Below are 20,357 nucleotides of genomic sequence, written 5' to 3' on the forward strand. Positions count from 1 at the left end.
ATAACACTATTGTACATTCTTGACATTTCTGGGGATTGATTTATTGTGGCCCAGTGAATACGTCTCCCTCCGTCAACTACTCTGAGATCGTTTCTAGGGGGGTTTACAGTACCTTGATCTGTTTCAATCATACAAAAATCTAGCAGGGTGACCAAAGGGTTATGGTCACTTTCGGAGCGCTGATCAAGGCTAAAATCTGCCACTTTATGCCAAACGTCAACACTAGATAAAAAATAGACAATTACTGATGCCTGTCCTGGTGTCTTGAAGGTTGGATGCCCTGGGATGTCTCTTGGGAATCGCCCATTACAGGCCCTCAGAGAGAAGGTAAGTGTAAGGCAGGTCATTTGGAGGACTAGTGGGGTCCACCCCTTTATCGGATATGTATTGGGTGATGGGATTGACCAGATTGCATCCTCATCGATAGTAATAGGTTTCATAAACCCATCAAGGGGTTCATAGTGGCAATTAAAATACCCACCAATAAAAAAGGACACATTACCTGAGAAGACTGGCCAGGGAATCTAGGGTTGAGGATGTCCCACCATGCTGAAATGGCCGAGAATAAACGTTAATAATGGCCAGTTTTGGTAAATTTCTGTGGGTCAAAAGGATTCAAATAATGTCTGGAGAGTGAGTATCAACTCTTCTCACCTCGCATCCGAGGTGAGTTCCCACCCATATACATAAGCCCCTCGATGGTCTACCTCTGGGGCCCTTGACAGCTGAATCACAATATGCCACAAACCCCACTCTATAAATGGGGCTTAGGGCCCAGGTTTCTTGAAAGAGGCAAATCCTATGAGAGTCAATATAATCACCCCCATTTGGCAAGTCAAGTATAGCAGCAAGGCCCGCGATATTCCATGACATCATTCTAAGGCCCCCAGGAAGTCCTTCCGGGCCACTCACTGCATTTACCTTTGGCCCTGCGGTATCCAACAACTCAGGGAGATCAATACAGGAAAGGAGAGGGACTACTACTTGGGGGGATAATCTAACTTCGCTGGGTGGGATATATGTATCCGTTGGTGGAACAAGGTTCACATCTTCTACATCGGAATCAACTATAGGTGTTCTTTCACTATCTGTAAGCCCTGTTACCTCACTGATCAAAAGATCTTGGTTCTTCCCCCAGGCATCTTTCCACTATGTATATCCCTCTGCCTCTTAAGTGTTATGGCTATGGGAGGGGAAGTGAATGGAAGACAATCCACCAGATCTAATACACTAGATCTATTACTTACTGGTACACCTAGTAAGTGCAGATTGCTACCCACCTCTTCTTTAAGACTCTGCCTAACATGTTGGCCTTGCCATCCCCTATTTTTACCATAATAGCCTGAATTCACACCATGGTTAGGGGGAGGATAGAAATAACTTAGGTCCAAAGTCTGGATTATAGAGTGGGAGTTTTTAGGGGAACCCATACAAACATGCTCCACCGCCCTACTATCCTTAAAATTAATGACAATACAATCCCCCTCCATATCTTTGGGTCTGCGTCCTACCCATCCCACTCTTCTGACAAATACAATTTGACATTGAACATTTCTAGGAAGAGGTCTATTATTGTTCAGCCAGTGAATAGATATGTTTTTTAGTTCAATATGGGATTCAATTCCACCACTGCCCACTTCGGGAACCCCAGCTAGAACAACAACATAGGGTGAGCTTTCGGGCGGGTAGGTCGATATGTGGAAGGGTAATCTTTGTATCTTCAGCATTAGGTTTACCATTTGTGATGCCATCTACAATTTTCAACTGGCCCTCTCCCGGCTGTTGTAGGGCTTTGCTTGCTTTTCATGGCTGGACAGTCCTCTGTACCAGTGATAGTAGTTGGGTCGGTTGAAATTACCCTAGTCACAGTGGAATCCTGAAGGTTGGGAGGTCGGCCACGAGCCAAAGAAGGATTAGAACCCAAAAGCCCTTCAGACACGTGCTTTGATTGTCTTTGGCCATAGTCCACCGATTTATCCTTAATAAGTTCCAAGCTAGACCTAGAGAGTGCTTCAATTTTTGCTAACCTTTTCTCTATTAATAATAATCTTCCCTCCAGGGGCTGCAATGATGATAATATAAGAGCACCCACTTTCAACAAAAAATACTCTTCTGCCATACATGGTATATGCGCAGTGTTATCCGCGTGGAGAATGCTTATTGACGGTGGGGTCTCCAGCAGTCCTTCGATGGATTTTGGCCCCACAGTAAGAGAGTCCTTATTGCTATTAAGCTTTGGTATCTTTGGCTTTCTTCCCCGCTGGACTGCTCCTCCCCGCTTCCTTTTGGGGATAGCCCCTTCGGAGTGCCCCTGTATCGTGAAGAAGTACTAGGTGCTTCAGAATTACATATTAATGTAATGTCGTTGGGATCTGTCAGTAAATTATCAGTCCTTGCCGTCAGCTGTGCCAACTCTCCTATCAGGGAAATGTTGTCCAAATCTTGTAATGACTGGGTATTAATCCGACTCGGGGACCCAGCAACAGCGGCCCTTTGCTGATGCCGCTCAGGTGTACGAGCGTTCGACAGAGCTCCTAGCGAAGATCTTTTGGTAAAGACTGGGTCCTGAGAGAGCCGACGCTCTGTTAAGGCTGTCTCATGAGTCAAGACAGACGTGGCCCTCGTCTTAAATTGATCTAGCGATCCAGCTACATAGCCGCCCGTCGTCACTTTTCTTCCCCCTTCCTTCGCGCCCAGCCATTATGTAGACCAAATGCAAGTAATCTAAAAGTACTTACAGGACAATAGACCAGCTTCAAAATGGTAAATGTTAGAGGGGGGGCCCGGTCCGGTCTCCTCCAGGCTCAAACAGGATTGAACGTGCCCGCCCTTGGCCCGGACTTCGCCCGGCACGCGCCCCACGTGTCCCCCGAAGCAGGAGCCGCGAGCAGTAATATAGGTGGCAGGCACAGGTGAAGGTAATTACGGGGCTGCTGGTCCTTGGAGTCCCGAGTCCTGTGGCAGCGGTAAGGCAGTGAGGCACAAATCCAGCTACGAGCTGCACTTAATTTTCGGTAAAGAATGCTATTCAGTGTATTAACAGATAACTCAAGACATCCTGTGTGAGGTGTATTGGGTCCGCTCACACAGTGACTCCTATCCCCAAATTTAGCTTTGGAATTCCCGCTAGATGACTGTTAGCTTTATTCATGGTGAGGAAGGCGGAGCAGAGTTTTTAAGCTGAACATTGAATTGTATTCTTATGTATTTGGGTTTTTTCATCTGCGCTATTAATAGGCCTACTATTGTCTCGCCACAATCCTCAATGATGCATTAATATATTTGTTGTAATGCTTCATTTCCATCATACCTTTTTTTTGTTTGTTTATCAAGCTGTAATAAATACACTTACCCATAGTTACCAAACCCTTGTCTTTATTGAAGAGCCGAATGGGCTACACAAGTGTTTAAATGAGAATTCTTTCTAACTCTCTTTACTCTAGACAACCACACAAAGGTACATCAGATGAAGACCGACCTCCACTTCCAAATGCGCCCCTGCAATACGTCCCTGTGGAAGAAACAGGATCTACAAGATGAGCAGCAGAGCTTTGAGCTTTGCAGAATCCGGCCCAAGGTTACAGGATATGGGTTGGTCTAATTCACACCTTGTCAGTTTCTTGGCAGGTTTTGCATCTTGACCATAATTTTATATGCAAATATCAAAGCTCTGATGTCTGTGCCAGGTGAGGTTCACTCCTCCTCATATCTAAAACCTTATAGTGTCTTACGACAAAAATATAATGAAAGAGTTGAAGTAAAGCATCCTCCTACCTGCGGATATTTGTAGAGCGCCAGGAGTTGGGCCATGGAGTAGGTCGTGGATGAGGACGTGTCTCCGATGAAACCCACCAGGGCACCTTCACTCTTACACCTGTAGTTTGGAACTGGCTCACTTTGCTTGGACATGATGCTCAGGGTGCTCTGAAGAGCTTTTATCTCACTAGCACAGGAGTCGAATAAATGGTACCCCAGCGTGAGGTTTGGTAAGAGAGTAGGGTTTCTATTAATCTCCTCCATGGCGTAGATGAAGACCAGGCCATTCACAACGGACTGCAAAGAAGCCCTAAAGAGTGGATAACATAGAACAAAATTATTGATTTTTCACAAAAAATCTAAATAAAATGACCACTTTAGAAAATAAGAATAGGAACAATAAGAAAGGCTCTATATGGAAGAGGAGTTTGTTTGCATGTCATAAAAAGTCTATATCAAGACTAGTGACGCTTTCCTTTTCGTTTTCTGTCTAGTTCTGGGATAGGATGAGCAAAATGCGTCATTGTCTGTCTAGAAGTGGACAATCTAGAAAACATGCCTACTCTAGCACAACTTCAGATGACAGGAAAGCCATGGAAGGAATCTCTCTGCAAGCCATGGACTGCTGCAATAGGAGGGAATAGTCCCCACTGATCTATCCAATCACAGGTAACCCATGCGCAAGGGCCAGCGGCCAATCAGCATGGTCTTAACATAGAAGCAACTCTGACTGAATCAGCAATCCAAACTACCTAAAACATTTAGAGCTCATCTCTATTTTCCAACGCCTCCGATTGGCTCTTTGACAACCAATCTGAATAGCGGTTGGCAGTAGTTAGACTCCCCAGCACCATTTGTTTTCCATTCTTAGGAAAGAAATGAACCACTTGTGATTATCCATCCGAGGATTGAACTCCGTGGTGTCAGCTGGTTAGCTCTCACCACACAGTGAGTGCATGCTCGCCGCCTACAGGTTCAATACTTCGACCGATATTTATGATTTGTTCACACAGCATAACGCAGCAAGACGCCTTGCTGCTCTGTGCTGCGCTGTGCTGTGCCGTGCTGCATGCAAGAGAAGGGGCAGGAAAGCACTGTGTTTAAAGTTATACTGGACATGCCTGCCCTTTCCTAGTGCTGGCAACCTTTGAATGCCCAGCGCCAACGCAGACACCCTTGTGTCCTGGTGCAAGGGTGCCTGCGTTGTAGGCTGGAGTGTTTTGAGTATGAAGGGACAGATTCCTGCACAAAAACAGTCCTGAGAAGTGTTCTCCTCTTTCTATTTGTGCTGCAGACATAGAAAGGGGAAAGAATGAGGAGAAATAAAGATATTTCTCCTCATTATTATGAGTCTTGTAATGAGCGCAGCTACCCAGATGAGTTTCCCAGCGCAGAGCAGACGCAAGTAGGGCATCCAAGTAAATTTAATTAAAATTGCCAGGCCTATACGAAAGGCCATCAATATATGACAATTTCTTAAGCTTCCAGAAGAGGTTACCACATTTCAAACCAAGATATGAGAAAGAGCAGCCTCGTATGCTAGTTAAACGGAACCTCGGTACAGGGAACACGGCTCGATTTGATGATCTCAAGGGACAGGTCTGCGGGTAAGGGACTGCCACTTCTCGTAGCGTTTGCTCTTGAACATAAAGCGCAATGCTTGAAATCCTTAGTGAGCCTGAGTCAATGCAGTTACTGCAGCGAGTGAGAAACGGAGGCAGATCTCAGCAGGCGAAAGAGCATTAGGAGGCGGGCTGGGCAGGGTCCCTAAGAATTCCGGCCAGTGTCGAGGGCCCCAAAGAGAGGCGTTTTTACCCAGAACCATGACCTCAGTCTTGTCACCATCAAGCTTGAGGGAGTACTTATCGATCCGTAAGGAAATTCTACTCAAGCCCGGGTTCAAAAAAGACGCTTAATGGTTCTGTGCCAATTACAGAGAGAAGATGGTCTGTGTGTCAGCCGCATATGAACATCTTGTTACGCCTCATTTGGGAGGCGCAGCATTTTCATGCATTCCCTGGTCTACCGGGAATGGTAAAGCTGGGAATGTGCCAAAGTCCATGGGTGGGTGCGTGTGTTGGCGCGTGGGAAATACCTGCGCAGTTTACCAGACTCACCTGGGCCCACTTAAATACACACCATAAACAGGTGATCCTGCTCTACCGATCAGGTTTAATTCTCTAGGATTTTACCTTAGACGTACCAATCCTTGTCACCTGCAATAAAAGTCCTAACGGATCAAATGCGGTGTTAGCATTATGGGTAGCATATAACATTTACCTTCACAAATAGCCACAGACTCGGGAAAGATTTAAACACTTTATCTATGTAAATTCTTGTTTGCAAGAGTCCATACCCCCTTAAGTGCTGCGTCGGGGCGTTGGCCGACGGCAGCACTACCTCCCCAGTGCTGTGCACGACCATTGGACGTCCATTCAGCACTAGTTCCAATGGACAGCGCAGCACTGGGGAGGGATGTTTGCGCCGCATCTATGAGGATACAAGTGCAGCTAAAGCCTGTTCAAGTAGAATATGATAACCAAAGCAACGATCTGTAGGAAGATTATGACATTTCTTTTAGACATTGATACCTGGGAAGGGTGAGAAAGGGAAACGGTACAAAGACATACCACACAGATTATGTTTATCTAGAATGGTGTGAAGACCAACCCTGGCCACGCGCTGGGGCAAAGACAAGGTTTACAATAGTCTGGTGCCACCAGGACAGAACAAGTACAGATCAGGACAGGAAAGGTGCAGATCAGGACAGGATAGGACAGGTGCAGATCAGGACAGGACCTCAGCTGAGTGCAATGCCGGCGTCACACCCCTCTCTCTCTGCAGCTAACACTCGGACCCCGAATGGGTCATCTATTATTCTCCCTCAGTAAATTATCGATTCTTCTCAAAGAATGCTCGACTAGCACCTCTGCTCTCGATTTCCTCCAGCAAACTAACTGGCTAAGCCTACCTTAGTTATACCATTTTCCAGGGCAATGTACCACCCCCTGGTGTTGCAAATTTGAGTATTCCCTTGATTTGATTGGTCAGAAAGTCGAGGAGAAGTCATCACAACAGACCAGTATGAGATCATTTTCATTCAATAACGTTGATCAATGTTCCCGCCCATAGTTTACTTTCCCATGATTTTATTCCACCTAGCAATATCTTGGAAGTTCACGGGGTCACTTTCCCAGGCGCATCGCAGGCAAGACGGTCATTGTCATTAGTTCAATGACACTACTCGAGGACTCTCGATACTTTCACTCATGCGCAGTGTGGCTTTCAATATGGCATTACAAGTCATTCTCCAGGCCCAAATACGAGCTAATGATAAAGTCAAAGAAAGAAACATTGAAATGCAAAAATAAATGAATGCACTGTATACCACTTATTTCTATTCTATTCCCATTACTATATTTTAACTAAAGCATTAATAGTTAAGCAGAAAGAACAAAGTTTAGCTCAAGCAATAGCAGGTGCGTAATAGTGTGAGACATGAAGCGTCCATCTTTAACATTAGTGCGCAGCTGCAAAGATTTCCCACCAAAAGCAGAAAGAAGTCACACCACGTGGATGTGGCAGACGCATGCGCAGAAGAGTTCCCGCATTTTCGGCGGCCATATTAGATCACTCAAGTTACTGTTAGTAAAAGCTCATAGACAAGCTTCCCATAGATGCTAGAAACGTCGTGTAATGCGCTTGTTAATTACACAAAACATGTTGATTAATAATTTAAATGTTATTTCGAGAGCATTGAGTACAAGCAAGTTTCTTAAAACTGAAGGCGCCACCCAAAGTCCTGTATTTCTTTAGAGCAGTCCCGCTTAAGGTAACACAGGTACCGTGGCAAAGCTTGCGCTCTATTTGTGCTAAATGTAATTGGGCTCAGCGCAAGTCCCGCAGAGCATTTAAATTCATGACACTACCATGCAGTCACGGGCGGCAGTACCTAATTTTACATTTCAATTTTTTGCGTGTATTTTACAAAATATGCGTATCCTGTTAACAGGGGAGGATGTGAATAATGAGGCTGAAGCACCATCAATATATCAGATGCTGCTCAAGGCAACAGCTAAGAACTGCTTCATTGTTTTGGAACCAAGTTATTTAAAAAAAAACTAGGTTTAAAGTCCGGATAACTGCAAGTTTGGAAGGCAGTCCGGAGCCGCTTTCACATCATGGGGATATGTTGTTATACACCCACGGATGCTGCGGCCCTATTACCTGCTAACATTTGGGATCTGATAATGGATAGCTGGCGGTCCAAGGGAATAAGGCGAATTGGTGACGTTTACGAGAGACCTTGCTTCTTTTTCCTCTGACTGAAAAATATGGATTGGGAAGAACTGATTTAAATATTTACAGGTCAGGGACTTTCTATATAGAAAGCAGACTTTGAAAGGGGTAGAAACCAATCCCTTGGTTGAGGCTATAAGGGGTCAGGCTAAGATAGGTGTACTATACAACTGCTTGTTAGATACTCAGCAGGATGAGTTACTCACTCAGGATCTTAAATGGAGCCATCGGCTGGGGCGGCGAGGGATATTTATGGGGCCAGCTATAGAGTTGGCTGAAACAATTTTGGTTTCTGCCCAGCTAAAAGCACAACAATATAAGTCAATATTCAGTTTGTATCATACTCCTGCAAAAATGTTAAAATGGGGTGGTACAAATGGAAATGTTTGCGTTGTGGGGCAGAGGAGGCTGAGATTGTTCATATTTTCTATGCGTGCACCAACTTAGCTCAACTGTTGCGACATATTGATAGGTTTTTGACCAAGATCACTGGGATTGGTATTAATATTTAATCTGAACAAATGTTATTAGGTGTGGGGGATGCTTCTTTACAGGGGCAGGGGGTTTACAAAGTTCAGTATTTCATTTTCATGGCCACAGCAGTGGCAAGGTTGTGTTTTGCTTCTGTTTGGTTACAGAGAGGCACTCCCACGTGTGAGATGTGGAGGCTAAATGTTATGCGGTGTGCAATTTGGAGTATAGTCTTTATTCTTTAAAGGGTGAACCAAGATGGAAACTAGGGGGCATATTATCAAGCAGGGTGTTAAAAATTATCGCTGTTTTAGCGGCAGAAAACGGCAATAATGGGCTTGATAATATGGCCTTGTGAATCACAATAAAAAACCATGTTCTGGTGTTAACCTGGGCTTCTATTGGAATTCTCCAGGGCATATTATCAAGCCAATTATCGCCGCTTTATCGGCAGGAAACTGCTGCTTAAGCGGTGATAATGGGCTTGATAATATGTCCTTGTGAATTCCCATAGCAGCCCAGGTTCTGGTGTTAACATGGGCTTCTATGGGACTTCACAAGGGCATATTATCAAGCCCATTATCGCCGCTTAAGCAGCAGTTTCCTGCCGATAAAACGGCAATAATTTTAACACCGGTCCTTGGTAATATGCCCCTGAATTCTTTATCCTTCTTATAAGGTTCTTTGGCCTCCGTTCTTTGGTTCTGGCTTGGTTCAGGAGTCCACCCCTGACTTGTGCAGCGCTCTTTTCCATTATCAGACAAATGGCTGCTCCCAGCTCCTGCTTGCAAAGGCTCTTCTTAGAAAAAGAGTCCTTTGTCACCTCTAATCCACCAGACTATGAAAGCTTAAAACAAATAGAATGACTTGCTTGACACATGCTTCTTAGAAGTTTGGCAGCACTGTGAGCACAGAAGACGTGGTGTGTGTGATCCCCATGGGCCATAAGAAAATCAAATGTGTTAATTCATAGTTGCGACACTTTATTTGTTAATAACGGACTGTACTATACAGCCATAAACTATTTGAAAAGAAGGTTAATGTGCATTGTAAGTGCTCTAGATGTGGGTATGAAAAGGCTGATGACAAATACATGTCTGCTGATTAATCATTCATTATCAAATTGAGGCCAGATGCTCCTAGATTGGCACACTATTAGATAAGGACAGACATAGTACTAAGTACAAGAAGTATTATGTTCTGCACCAATGGAACATTCTAAGTGTGCCTTTGTGTCCATTCTTAAAATCATTGATAGAGCTTGTAAAGAACATGAGTGGATCAACTCTACACCTCAACCATAGATGAGTGATGTCATCGTCTTTCGGCACTACTCCGAACTAGAAGCTGCAATTGTACAAGCAAAAGGACTAATGGGTTTAAAATGTCCAAATAAAATCTGGGCCACATTTATTATTATTACTTTGCAATCTGTAATAATGGTTGATCCTGCTGTAATTACATACTTTAGTGAAGTTCAGTATAATAATTCATGATTGTTGACTATTCTTCAATGTGCTATCCGTATTCTGGAAGGTTGACATTGAGAAACTTGTATGCTCACTTCCCGTTTCCGGACCAAAACTATAATGAGAAAAAAAGAATCTTCTTTCTTATCTTCCATCTTCCAGATATGTTCAATTACTAGCACCTGTTGTAAGGTGGTTTAATAGTAAGGGCAGGCAGGTACCCTCAGCTAGTAATAACACCACAATCACAAAAAAGGTCCAGACAAGTTCTCAATGAATTAATTCTTGCTGAACCCGTAGTAGCTTGGCTGTGAGCAGACAGGCTTAACCTAGGAGACAGGTGTGTAAAGCATTCAAAAACAACAATACAGCAAATAAATAAAACACAACACACAATAAAAAAATCTAAGACCAATTTATAAAGATAAGAAATACTTTTGAGACTAAAATGTAACCAAAATGACAAAAATTCAATGTATGGAATGGGAAATATGGATTTTTAAAGATTAAAAGTAAAAATAGTGCTAAGAAGCAAATAGCGTTCAATGGGTTGAAAAAGGTTGCGCTGGACAGGGGCAAACTCAAGAATCATCCCGCCCGTGATGTAACACTTTTACACTTACTTCCAGAAGTGTTTCATGATGCAGGAAAGTGGATCACAGCACCAGCTACAGGTTCATAAGCTCTGATTTGCCTCCTAGGGTCTGGGACAACAACTGCCATAATGGAACTGGCCAACCAAGTAAATTCCAGGTGAAGCTTGTCAGCAGGAGTTGCTCTCATTGTTGAAGATGCAGGTAGGCCTTACAGCACTTTTCTACCTGTTACTGATCAGGGGAGCGTACTCCTTATCGTTTAAGATAGGCAAAGTCCTTTTGTTGTGAAACCTTGTGAGTGAAGCAGGTGCAGGCCTTATGAGTGGAGTCCTCTCTTGTGCAGTCCGAGGGTCCTGCAGGGAAGTCCTTCTTCTCCAGATGTCTCCTTTGGGTCTTTAAGGGTCTACAACACCATCTGAGGGTCAAGAAGCTCTGATTTGCCTCTTGGAGGTTTAGGATTACAAGTGCCACAATGCACTTGATCAATGCACTTGATCAAATCCTTTAACCCCTTCCCTGCGGGGCTGATTCCCCCGCTGTGCTGGGGGGAGGGGGACGTGCGCAGCGCCCCGGTGCTCATGACGAGCTCAGCTCATCATGCAGCACGCTGGTGCTGTGCTCATGACGAGCTGAGCTTGTCATGACCACGCCCGTTCCAATGGAACGCCCAGCACAGCAGGGGAATTATCCCTGCGTGGGCGAGGCGCAATGGTCATGACGAGCTCATATCGTCATGAGCACATGGCCACCGTGACTCATGACAAGCTGAGCTCGTCATGAGCATGGGAGGGGTTAAAACCTAGGTGAAACTGGTTAGCTGGGCTTCTCTTGGTGGAGCTGATGCAGATGACTTCTTTAAGCTCTTTTCTACCTGTTGCTTTCAAGGAGTCCACTTCTTGATCTTTTGAAGCAAGTCAAAGCCCTTTTTTGTGGAGCCCAGACAGTGCTTGTGACTGATTTTCTGTCTTGGTGCATACAAGGAGTTCAGTAGGGCAGCCGTTCTTCTCTTGTCATTTCCAGGCAGGGATCTGAGGTGTTTGGCAGTTCTGCTATATTTATACAAGATTCTCGCTTGTCCCTCTCCTAATAAAATGACTGTTGCTCCTGTTTGGCTGTGGGAGCAGTAAGTAGGGGTGGGCCTGGTTCTTGTCTTAACTGTCCTCCCTTTGAGGACAATACTGGCTACCCAGCCCCCTTCATGTTCTGGCATCTGCATCTTACAGATCTCATCCCACCAAATGTCTCCTGTGTCCACTTCAGTCCACTTTAACCTAATCAGAGCAGCTTGGCTTCGCCTTTCAACGGCTGGCCAATAAGAGGAGGATGTTACAGGGCTGAGTTTGGAAACTTCAGAAAAGCATGTTCTATAACTTCTTTTCTACAATAGTTATAATAAATCTAACCTTGGTACGTTGTTGGATTTATTGTAACTATTATTTAGACACCTTGAATTAGTATTTTAGCTCACTCCTGTCAATAGTCAAACTAAACTAAAGTTTAATAAAGCCTTCCCATGTTAGCCTATGGAGCTAATGTACTCAACTGGGGAGAAACTAAATTTGCACTTTCTCCCTCACAAGGACATATAAAACATATTGTATAATGTCCTTGCTTATTATGACTTGGCACCCTACCCTTGGGGCACCTAAGGCAGACCTTAGGGGTAACTTATATGTAAACTAAAGTAGTTTAGGACATCAGATGTACCTTCAATACCAAAGTCAAAATTGGACATAGTTTTATTTTAAAATCAGCCTACAAGGCAGGGCTGGCTTTTAAAATGACAGTAGGTAGCACAGCAGTGCACCCTTAAGTGTATGAAATCTACTGGGCCTCTAAACCTACATGCCCTACCGTATATTAGGGACTTGCAGGTAGGCTGTAAGAACCAATTATAATTGCACCTAATTACTAGGGGTGGGCGTAATTTGCGTAGTCACGCTGCGCAAAGCTCTGAAAAACGGTAAAAAATCTCTGCGAGCACGCAGAGTTCCACGAACATGCCGAATTGCTTGTTCCGCCCATTCGCGATGCTTTTTTCCTGTTTGCGAACGCTGTTTGTGTGCTTGGGGGAAATATCTCACGAACAAGCATTTTGAAAACGCAAAAAAGCAAAAAAATCAGCGAAGCCGCGGATTGCGCCTTTTTTGGCAATTCCGCTTTCTCTGCGGAATGCGGCATTACCCAAATTCCGCGAGCGTAACGGAATTTACCACCCAGGCCTACTAATTACCATGTACCTTTTAACAGAGCACTGGGCCTGGGCCTGGATACCTGGGCTCAGGGAACTATCAGAGTCAGTCAACACCAGTATCAGTCAAAAATTGGAGGACTCTGAAAAATGTTCTGTTCTCCCAAAGCACCAAGGGCCTCATTTATGAGAAATGAAGCATCGCTGCGTGAAATCAGTGATGCGTCATTTCTCAGTGCACACTCCTTGCGACATACCTGATGCGTTATATTTACTGTATGACTGTCAAGGTCTCACCTGTTATCTACAGGAACACCACAGAACTGCAGGATAGGTCCACAACGTCCCCCAACCACCTCTCGCGCCTATTTAAAAACAGGCTACAACAGGTAATCAAGTGAAGAGGGGAAACAAAACAAGGAGAGGATGGGGAGAGACACTCCTCCGTCAACCTGGAACAGCCAAAATACTTCACTCCCAGGATACAGCTGGAATTGGTCCTTCTAGGCAAACAGGACTGAAAATGAGTGAAACATAATTAGAAAGTAAGTACCTCTACTTATCATTACATGTCTCTGTGTGGTGGCAAAGATATACCTATTTCCCCCTTTTTGACCAGGAGCATGGAGGAGGTTCAGAATGAGGTCAGATCTGAGTAATGCTGCAATTCAAAGTATATTATTACAAGAAATATAAATCTCCAAACGTTTTCCATATGTCCCCTTCTTATGATTGCCCACCTGCAATAGTTCTTGCAACTTCCGAAATATGTATAACAGAAAAGAATATCACCGAGGCTATACTAAATTCAGCACCACTGTGGCAAAGGTATAGATGCTTCTATTCTTTTCTATTCATGACACTATCTTAAGTATCCCATTGTAAAATAACACAATGCTGACAAAATAAAGATAACAGCGCAGAGCGCTGAATACCGTGACCACGGCAGTCAAATTCATCCTTCTATACCGGTTTCCAAGACTTCCTGCAGCCAAAAATACAGAAAATAGGGACTCACGCCCCGATGAGAAACCAGGACGCCGACGACACGCAAGTGAGGGGCGCGAGACGCACCGGAAGTGACGAGATCAGGTACGGGAATACTAGAACGCGAAGCGCTCGCACTCGGGAAAGGCAGGGCATTAACCTGTTCTGCCTATCCCTGCGCAAGCGCATCTAACGGGAGAATCTAGAGAGGCGTCTCAGGAATTTGCAACCTCCTGATCCGGCAGTCATGACAATGACGCATCATGTCGCAAGGAGTTACAGATGCGTCAGTATTTCTGACGTATCTGTAAGCGCAAAATTGACGCATTGCTGGAGTGTGTCACAAAAGTGACGCATCGCTAGCAATGCGTCCTTTCACATGGGGCAAGCCCCATGTGAAAGGGCCTGCATCAGTCTTACGCCTGCTGTGAGGCAGGCGCAAGATTTTGACGAAATGGCATCCTAGAAGTGACGCAGCGAAACCTCATAGATTTCACTGCGTCACTTCTAAGAGGTTTTTGTGGGGGAACGTCCCCCCTGCATACATTATACCTGACGCAGGTATAATGCAGCGCAGGGGTTTACAAAGTGACACATCTGCTTAGATGCGTCACTTTGTAAATAGTGCGCAACAGGAGGCATGTTTTACGCCGTCGATGCGTCACAAAAGGTGAGGCATCAGAAGCACAAAACTGACGCAAGGCCTCATAAATGAGGTCCCAAATTAATAGGTTCAGTAAATGAAGTAAGGCATGAACAACAAACCGACTTATCCTAGTAGTTTCTGCTTCCAATTGATGGAAACAAGTCAAAGATGTCAATTTTCTTAGCATAATAAAATGTTTTCTCCGTGGACTTTTCACAGATTAATATATTCATTAATATACTCAAATAACTTTCTAAAAGCTTTTAAGAAAGTGCCATCAGATTGAAGGCAACTATCAAAACTAGTTAGAAAAGGAGTTGCCTTGGCCAAAGCAGATCCAGCAAGATAGGGGGATTGAACTATTACCGGCCTTACGAATAATATGCAACCAATCACGTGCAAAAGGGTTGGTCTCAGCAGAGTAGAAGAAAGCCCCAGTCACCCCCTTGGGGAAGAAACCCCAAGCTGACGTACAAGACCATAGCAACTTCCGACCCATCACGCAGCTCCCCGATTATAACCAGGCAAACCAGTAAAATCTCATCATACTTTCCAGAATCACCTTCTCAAACCCGAACAGATGGGCTTTAGACCAGCCCATGGCACAGAATCCGCCCGAATCCCACCAACAGATGAGTTAAGGGGGCGAGTTGACGAGCAGTCCTGATCTTGTTGAATCTATCAGAGGTGTTCGACACAGTCAACAACCGAATCCTACCCAACAGACCAAAAGCGATTGGGGTGGAAGGCACTTTCCTAAAATGGATTCAAAACTATTTATCAGAGAGATGGCAGGCCACCCCCCCCCCTTTTCATATCAGAATCCAAAGAGCTGATGCATGGAGTGCCAAAGGGGTCAGTACTGATGCCCTGTTATATTTAATGTGTATTTAGGCCCCTTATTAACCCTAAATAAATCCTTTGGGTTAACTTTCATAAAGTATGCAGACGACACACAGTTAATCATATCCCTGGATAAGGAGGACACGAACTGGCTGAATAACATCCATGATTGTCTTACTGAAATGGCAAATTGTCTCAGTAACAATACATTAAAGTTTAATGGGGACAAAACAGAGTTCCTGTGTTGTTCCCTCAATATAGTTCCCAATCAACTTCCAGATAACTTATGGCCATGCACAAAAGCTGTGGATCTGAACATGTCTAAATCAGTGCTAAATCTAGGATTGCAGATTGATACAAAACTCTGCATGGAGACTCAGGTTAATAAAACAGTGACCACATGTCATGGGTTGGAAACCTTAGAAAAATTGTCCCCTTGCTCTCACAGTCAGCCAGAAAGTTGGTGGTGCAGTGTATAATTCTAAGCAAGATTGACTACTGCAATGCCCTTTTATTGGGACTTCCAGCCTATCTACTAAATTGACTATGTAGAAAAGAAGTAGCGGCGACCAAACTAGCCCTCAACAAAAGATGGGCTGACTCCACTACTGGAACTCTGAAGGAACTCCAACGGCTGCCAGTGAAAGAGAGAGGCACGTTCAAAGCTATAGTCCATACCGCCCTAAATGGATCAGGACCCAGACTCTTACAAGATAAATGTACCTACTAGAACCTGCGAGGTTGAGATCATTCTCAGCTAACCGAGTGCAGGGGCCGCGGTTCAGGAAAACTAGGGATGGTGGGGGAGCTTTTCAAATGAAGGAAGCTCAAGTTTGGAATAGGCGCCTATCTCCCTCAGATCAAACACAGATCAATTAGCTTTAGGAAGAGACTCAAAACCAAGCTCTATCCTAAATATTTTGACCTTCTCGAATGAACGCGGAGAGCGGCAAGATGCCTAACAGGTGAATGATGTACTTCACAAATGAACAATAATAATAATAATAAAGTGCATCAAACCTGCCTTAATCCGACTTTTGTTCCTGATGCATCATTTTTTGCTGTGACATCACGCACTCAGAAGCATCAATTTTGTTTTTGCACAGAGGTCGGACCTTACCCCATGGTGCGCCATATCGTAAATACAGTGCATCCATACTAAAGCAATCCAGCAATGCGAGGGTTCTTGTAAATGAGGCCCATGGAGTCTCCAGATATGTAACCTCAGGACAAGTTACACTTTGGATAATATATTTACTCATCCTAAAAGCTAATAAAAGCTCAGTGGCATCGCACAGGGTATTATCGGCTGCTGGTAAAGCAGCCTTGAGACGGAGGTTAATGCACAACACGGCCCTTGTGAAGCAGAGGCTCCACACTAACCAACAGTCATTGGAAGTCAACATCGAGGACCTTACCAGGAAGAGGTACTTGTGCTCTGGAGAATCAAATCTGTCTCCTTATGAAGTTTGAAGGAACTGGGGCCCACCAGAGCCTCCCAAGGAGTACCAGTCGCGCTGAACAGAAGACAGACAGGAAAGAGTCCAGTGGGGCTACAACTGCCCAGAAAGCATGCACCAGTCATGGGACATCAGCCCCTCTGTGAGTGGTCCAGGAGCCCTGAAACCATCCCTGCCGGCTGTTTTCCCTTGACCGCGAGAAGCACTTTTATGCCCCAAGTCAAGATGACCTACCTGCTCTGCACCCAGCATGCCCGGCCTGGCTAACGACACATTAGTCATGCTGCAATGTTCCTAAGGTCCTTGTGACCTCAGCCCCCATTTGAGAGCCCTGGCCTTGCCTACAAGCCCACTTGTGCGGTGTTTTTTAGGAGGCCCCCTTTCTCCCTAACCTCACCTACCAGCTCCCTCAGCACCCAGCTCCCGGTTGAATTTGGAAAACTCCCAAGAAACTGCTGGCAGAAGCTCAGACTTTGGCTCCCGACTACTTTGAAACTGGAAGATGAACCCTGGATACCGCATGCCCTGTATTCTGTTGCTATGCGCTCTTCCTTTCCATTGGAATACATTGTGCAGTAAAGGGCACTACTTAATTATTTAACTCGCCCCATGTAAATTGCTTAGAAATTCAATACCTACATTTGAACAAATGTCTTGTTTCGAAAATATATATAAGAAGCATTATTATTTTTAATTTGTCTCGGATTAATTCTTGAGTGTGTGTCTCATGTATCGCCTCTGTGAATACAACACCTGCTTAGCACCACCCTCTGATACGCCTAACTGCTCGGTCACGCTACCATGGATAGAGCGTTAGTATTATCGAATCTTGCCTCTGTGAATACAACACATGCTTCGCACCGCCCTCTGATACGCCTGACTGCTCGGTCACGCTACCCTGGATAGAGCGTTAGTATTATCGAATCTTGCCTCTGTGAATACAACGCATGCTTAGCACCGCCCTCTGATACGCCTGACTGCTCGGTCACGCTACCCTGGATAGAGCGTTAATATTATCGAATCTTGCCTCTGTGAATACAACACATGCTTCGCACCGCCCTCTGATAAGCCTGACTGCTCGGTCACGCTACCCTGGATAGAGCGTTAGTATTATCGAATCTTGCCTCTGTGAATACAACACATGCTTACCACCGCCCTCTGATACGCCTGACTGCTCGGTCACGCTACCCTGGATAGAGCGTTAGTATTATCGAATCTTGCCTCTGTGAATACAACACATGCTTCGCACCGCCCTCTGATAAGCCTGACTGCTCGGTCACGCTACCCTGGATAGAGCGTTAGTATTATCGAATCTTGCCTCTGTGAATACAACACATGCTTACCACCGCCCTCTGATACGCCTGACTGCTCGGTCACGCTACCCTGGATAGAGCGTTAGTATTATCGAATCTTGCCTCTGTGAATACAACACATGCTTCGCACCGCCCTCTGATAAGCCTGACTGCTCGGTCACGCTACCCTGGATAGAGCGTTAGTATTATCGAATCTTGCCTCTGTGAATACAACACATGCTTAGCACCGCCCTCTGATAAGCCTAACTGCTCGGGCACACTACCATGGATAGAGCGTTAGTAGTATCTAATTTTGCCTCTGTAAACCAATAGGAGCTCCTCGGACTCTCTACACAGTGTACATCTTTTTAATGCACTATATAGGGAGGCGGCTTCCTACAGGCAGCTAAGATCTGCCTGTAGGAAGAGAGCCATGTCAGGCTATGCTGGTGACCGTATGACCAACGGGAAAAGGCTTGGAGTCTCCACGCAGCCCAGCGGCCTCAGATATATTTCCAGCTGACCATTCCTGCTATGGAACATTGATGGATGCTTAGAGATGCATCTCGTGGACATAGAAGACTATTTTGCATCCTATTGTACATATGTATATTCTTCAGACGGCCTGTTGTTGACTGAACACATCGATGATTTCTTGAGGCCCCTACGGCTTCCCTCTTTGTGAGATGAAAGCCCATAACTTCTTGCAGGAGGGATTATGGAATTGGAGCTAGCTCAGTCTATCGTAGCTTTACTGATGTGCAAATCATGTTGAGAAATGGTTTCCTTGGTGTGTATTATAAGATGTGTATACCTTCTCCATTTCCTTTGGTATGCCAGCTGTTTGGAGAAGTTGAGACCTCTGACTCACTTGGAGCCTTATCCAATAATGCCACCATAACCCTTTCACTTGAAGACAATAAAGACACCCGCAGTCCTCTAGCTCCCGGTCCGGTTCTTTTATTAACACAGTCTTAAATATACTGGTGTCCGATCACCTGAGTGTGAGTGACTGGCTGCCCCATGAATTGCAAGTTGGCTTTTCTTGCCAAATTGGTCATATCATAACCATGTGTAGGTCCCAAACAAAAGATAGCATGTCAGAGGCCCTAATACTTTGCTAGATGCAGAAAAACATTTGACTGGGTGGAGTGGCAGTACCTCTTTCAAACCCATCCAAAATGATACTGGGCGATGATCTTCCACTAAACCATCCTCCACAGTGTGTGTCACTTGTGTAAGACGTCTGTCCAGCATCTCTGGGCTGGAGTGCAGCAGCCAACAGGAATACCCTTTATCTCTGCTTCTTTTTCTTCTGGCTTTAGAACTACTATTTGACACTCCCTGTTTTGAGAATATCTCTAATGAGGTGGGAGACATTCCTATATGTGGAAAACATACTGCTCACATTGGTTAACTAAACATCTATGACACAGTCATTACAATGAATTCACTATTTCTATCTCGCTCCAAGATCAATTGGAGCAAGTGTGGGGTCCTCCCGCTGTGTCCCTGCGTCTTTAGCTTCTACTTGCACCAGTCTCCATGGATATGAAATGAGGTGGGAGCCTGAAGGTCTTCTGTACCTCGGTGTTCATGTTAATAAAGGCCTTACACATGTGGTGGAACACAATCTCCTTCTTTTATAGCCCGCACTAAACAAGAGTTCAGACAATGGAAGCACCTACCTTCTTGGGGTAGGGTGGAGATGATCAACATGACTGCTGCACCCAAATTCAATGATCTATTTGCTATGTTTCCACTGAGAGCTCCCAGGTGTAGGAAAGTGGAGTATTATGCAGTGAAGCTGGTTAGGTTCACTATGTAATGCTCTCACTGTAGGAAAGTGCCTCTTATAGACACGGTCACTCCCACTTTTTGCCCATTGGTACTGATGGTGGATCCCTGCTAACCAGGCCTCAGTGCCAGTGCTCACTCCCTAAAAACTACACAAATGACAATTGTTACCCAAAAGACCCTGGTAAATGTTACCCCTGGCAACCAGAGAATGGGCACTAAAGAGGTTCCCTTAGTGGCTGCAGCATTTATTAGGCCACCCCAAGGGACCCACACTCAAACTGAATGCAGTCTGTCATTGAGGTGTCTGTGATATGGTTCAAGCCATTTAGAAAACACAGCATTGCACACTCCCTGAGTGCAATGCACAAGTCCACCGCATGTACTATATGTAAGCGACCCCTACAGCAGGCTTTAGAGCCCTAAGACAGGGTGCATTATACCCATCTATTGCTGGGCATTGTAAGTGCTCAGGATGCTATTTTGAGGGCATGTACTGGGCAATGGTCATAACAAGTTACTCAGATACATGATGGCTTCACTGGAAGTA

At 45.0% G+C, this 20,357-nt stretch overlaps 1 protein-coding gene across 1 annotated transcript in view; it reads right to left on the reverse strand.

Annotated features, from left to right (window-relative positions):
• Positions 1-20,357, reverse strand: part of LOC147725746 (extracellular calcium-sensing receptor-like) — a 96,008-nt gene that overhangs the window by 11,291 nt on the left and 64,360 nt on the right. The window contains exon 2 of the mRNA XM_086964490.1: positions 3,775-4,066. Coding sequence (XP_086820616.1) covers positions 3,775-4,066 — 292 coding nt within the window. The remainder of the gene's footprint in view (positions 1-3,774; positions 4,067-20,357) is intronic.

The sequence above is a fragment of the Lissotriton vulgaris genome, chromosome 3_2 (genome assembly GCF_964263255.1).
Source record: "Lissotriton vulgaris chromosome 3_2, aLisVul1.2, whole genome shotgun sequence".
NCBI classification, from domain to species: domain Eukaryota; kingdom Metazoa; phylum Chordata; class Amphibia; order Caudata; family Salamandridae; genus Lissotriton; species Lissotriton vulgaris.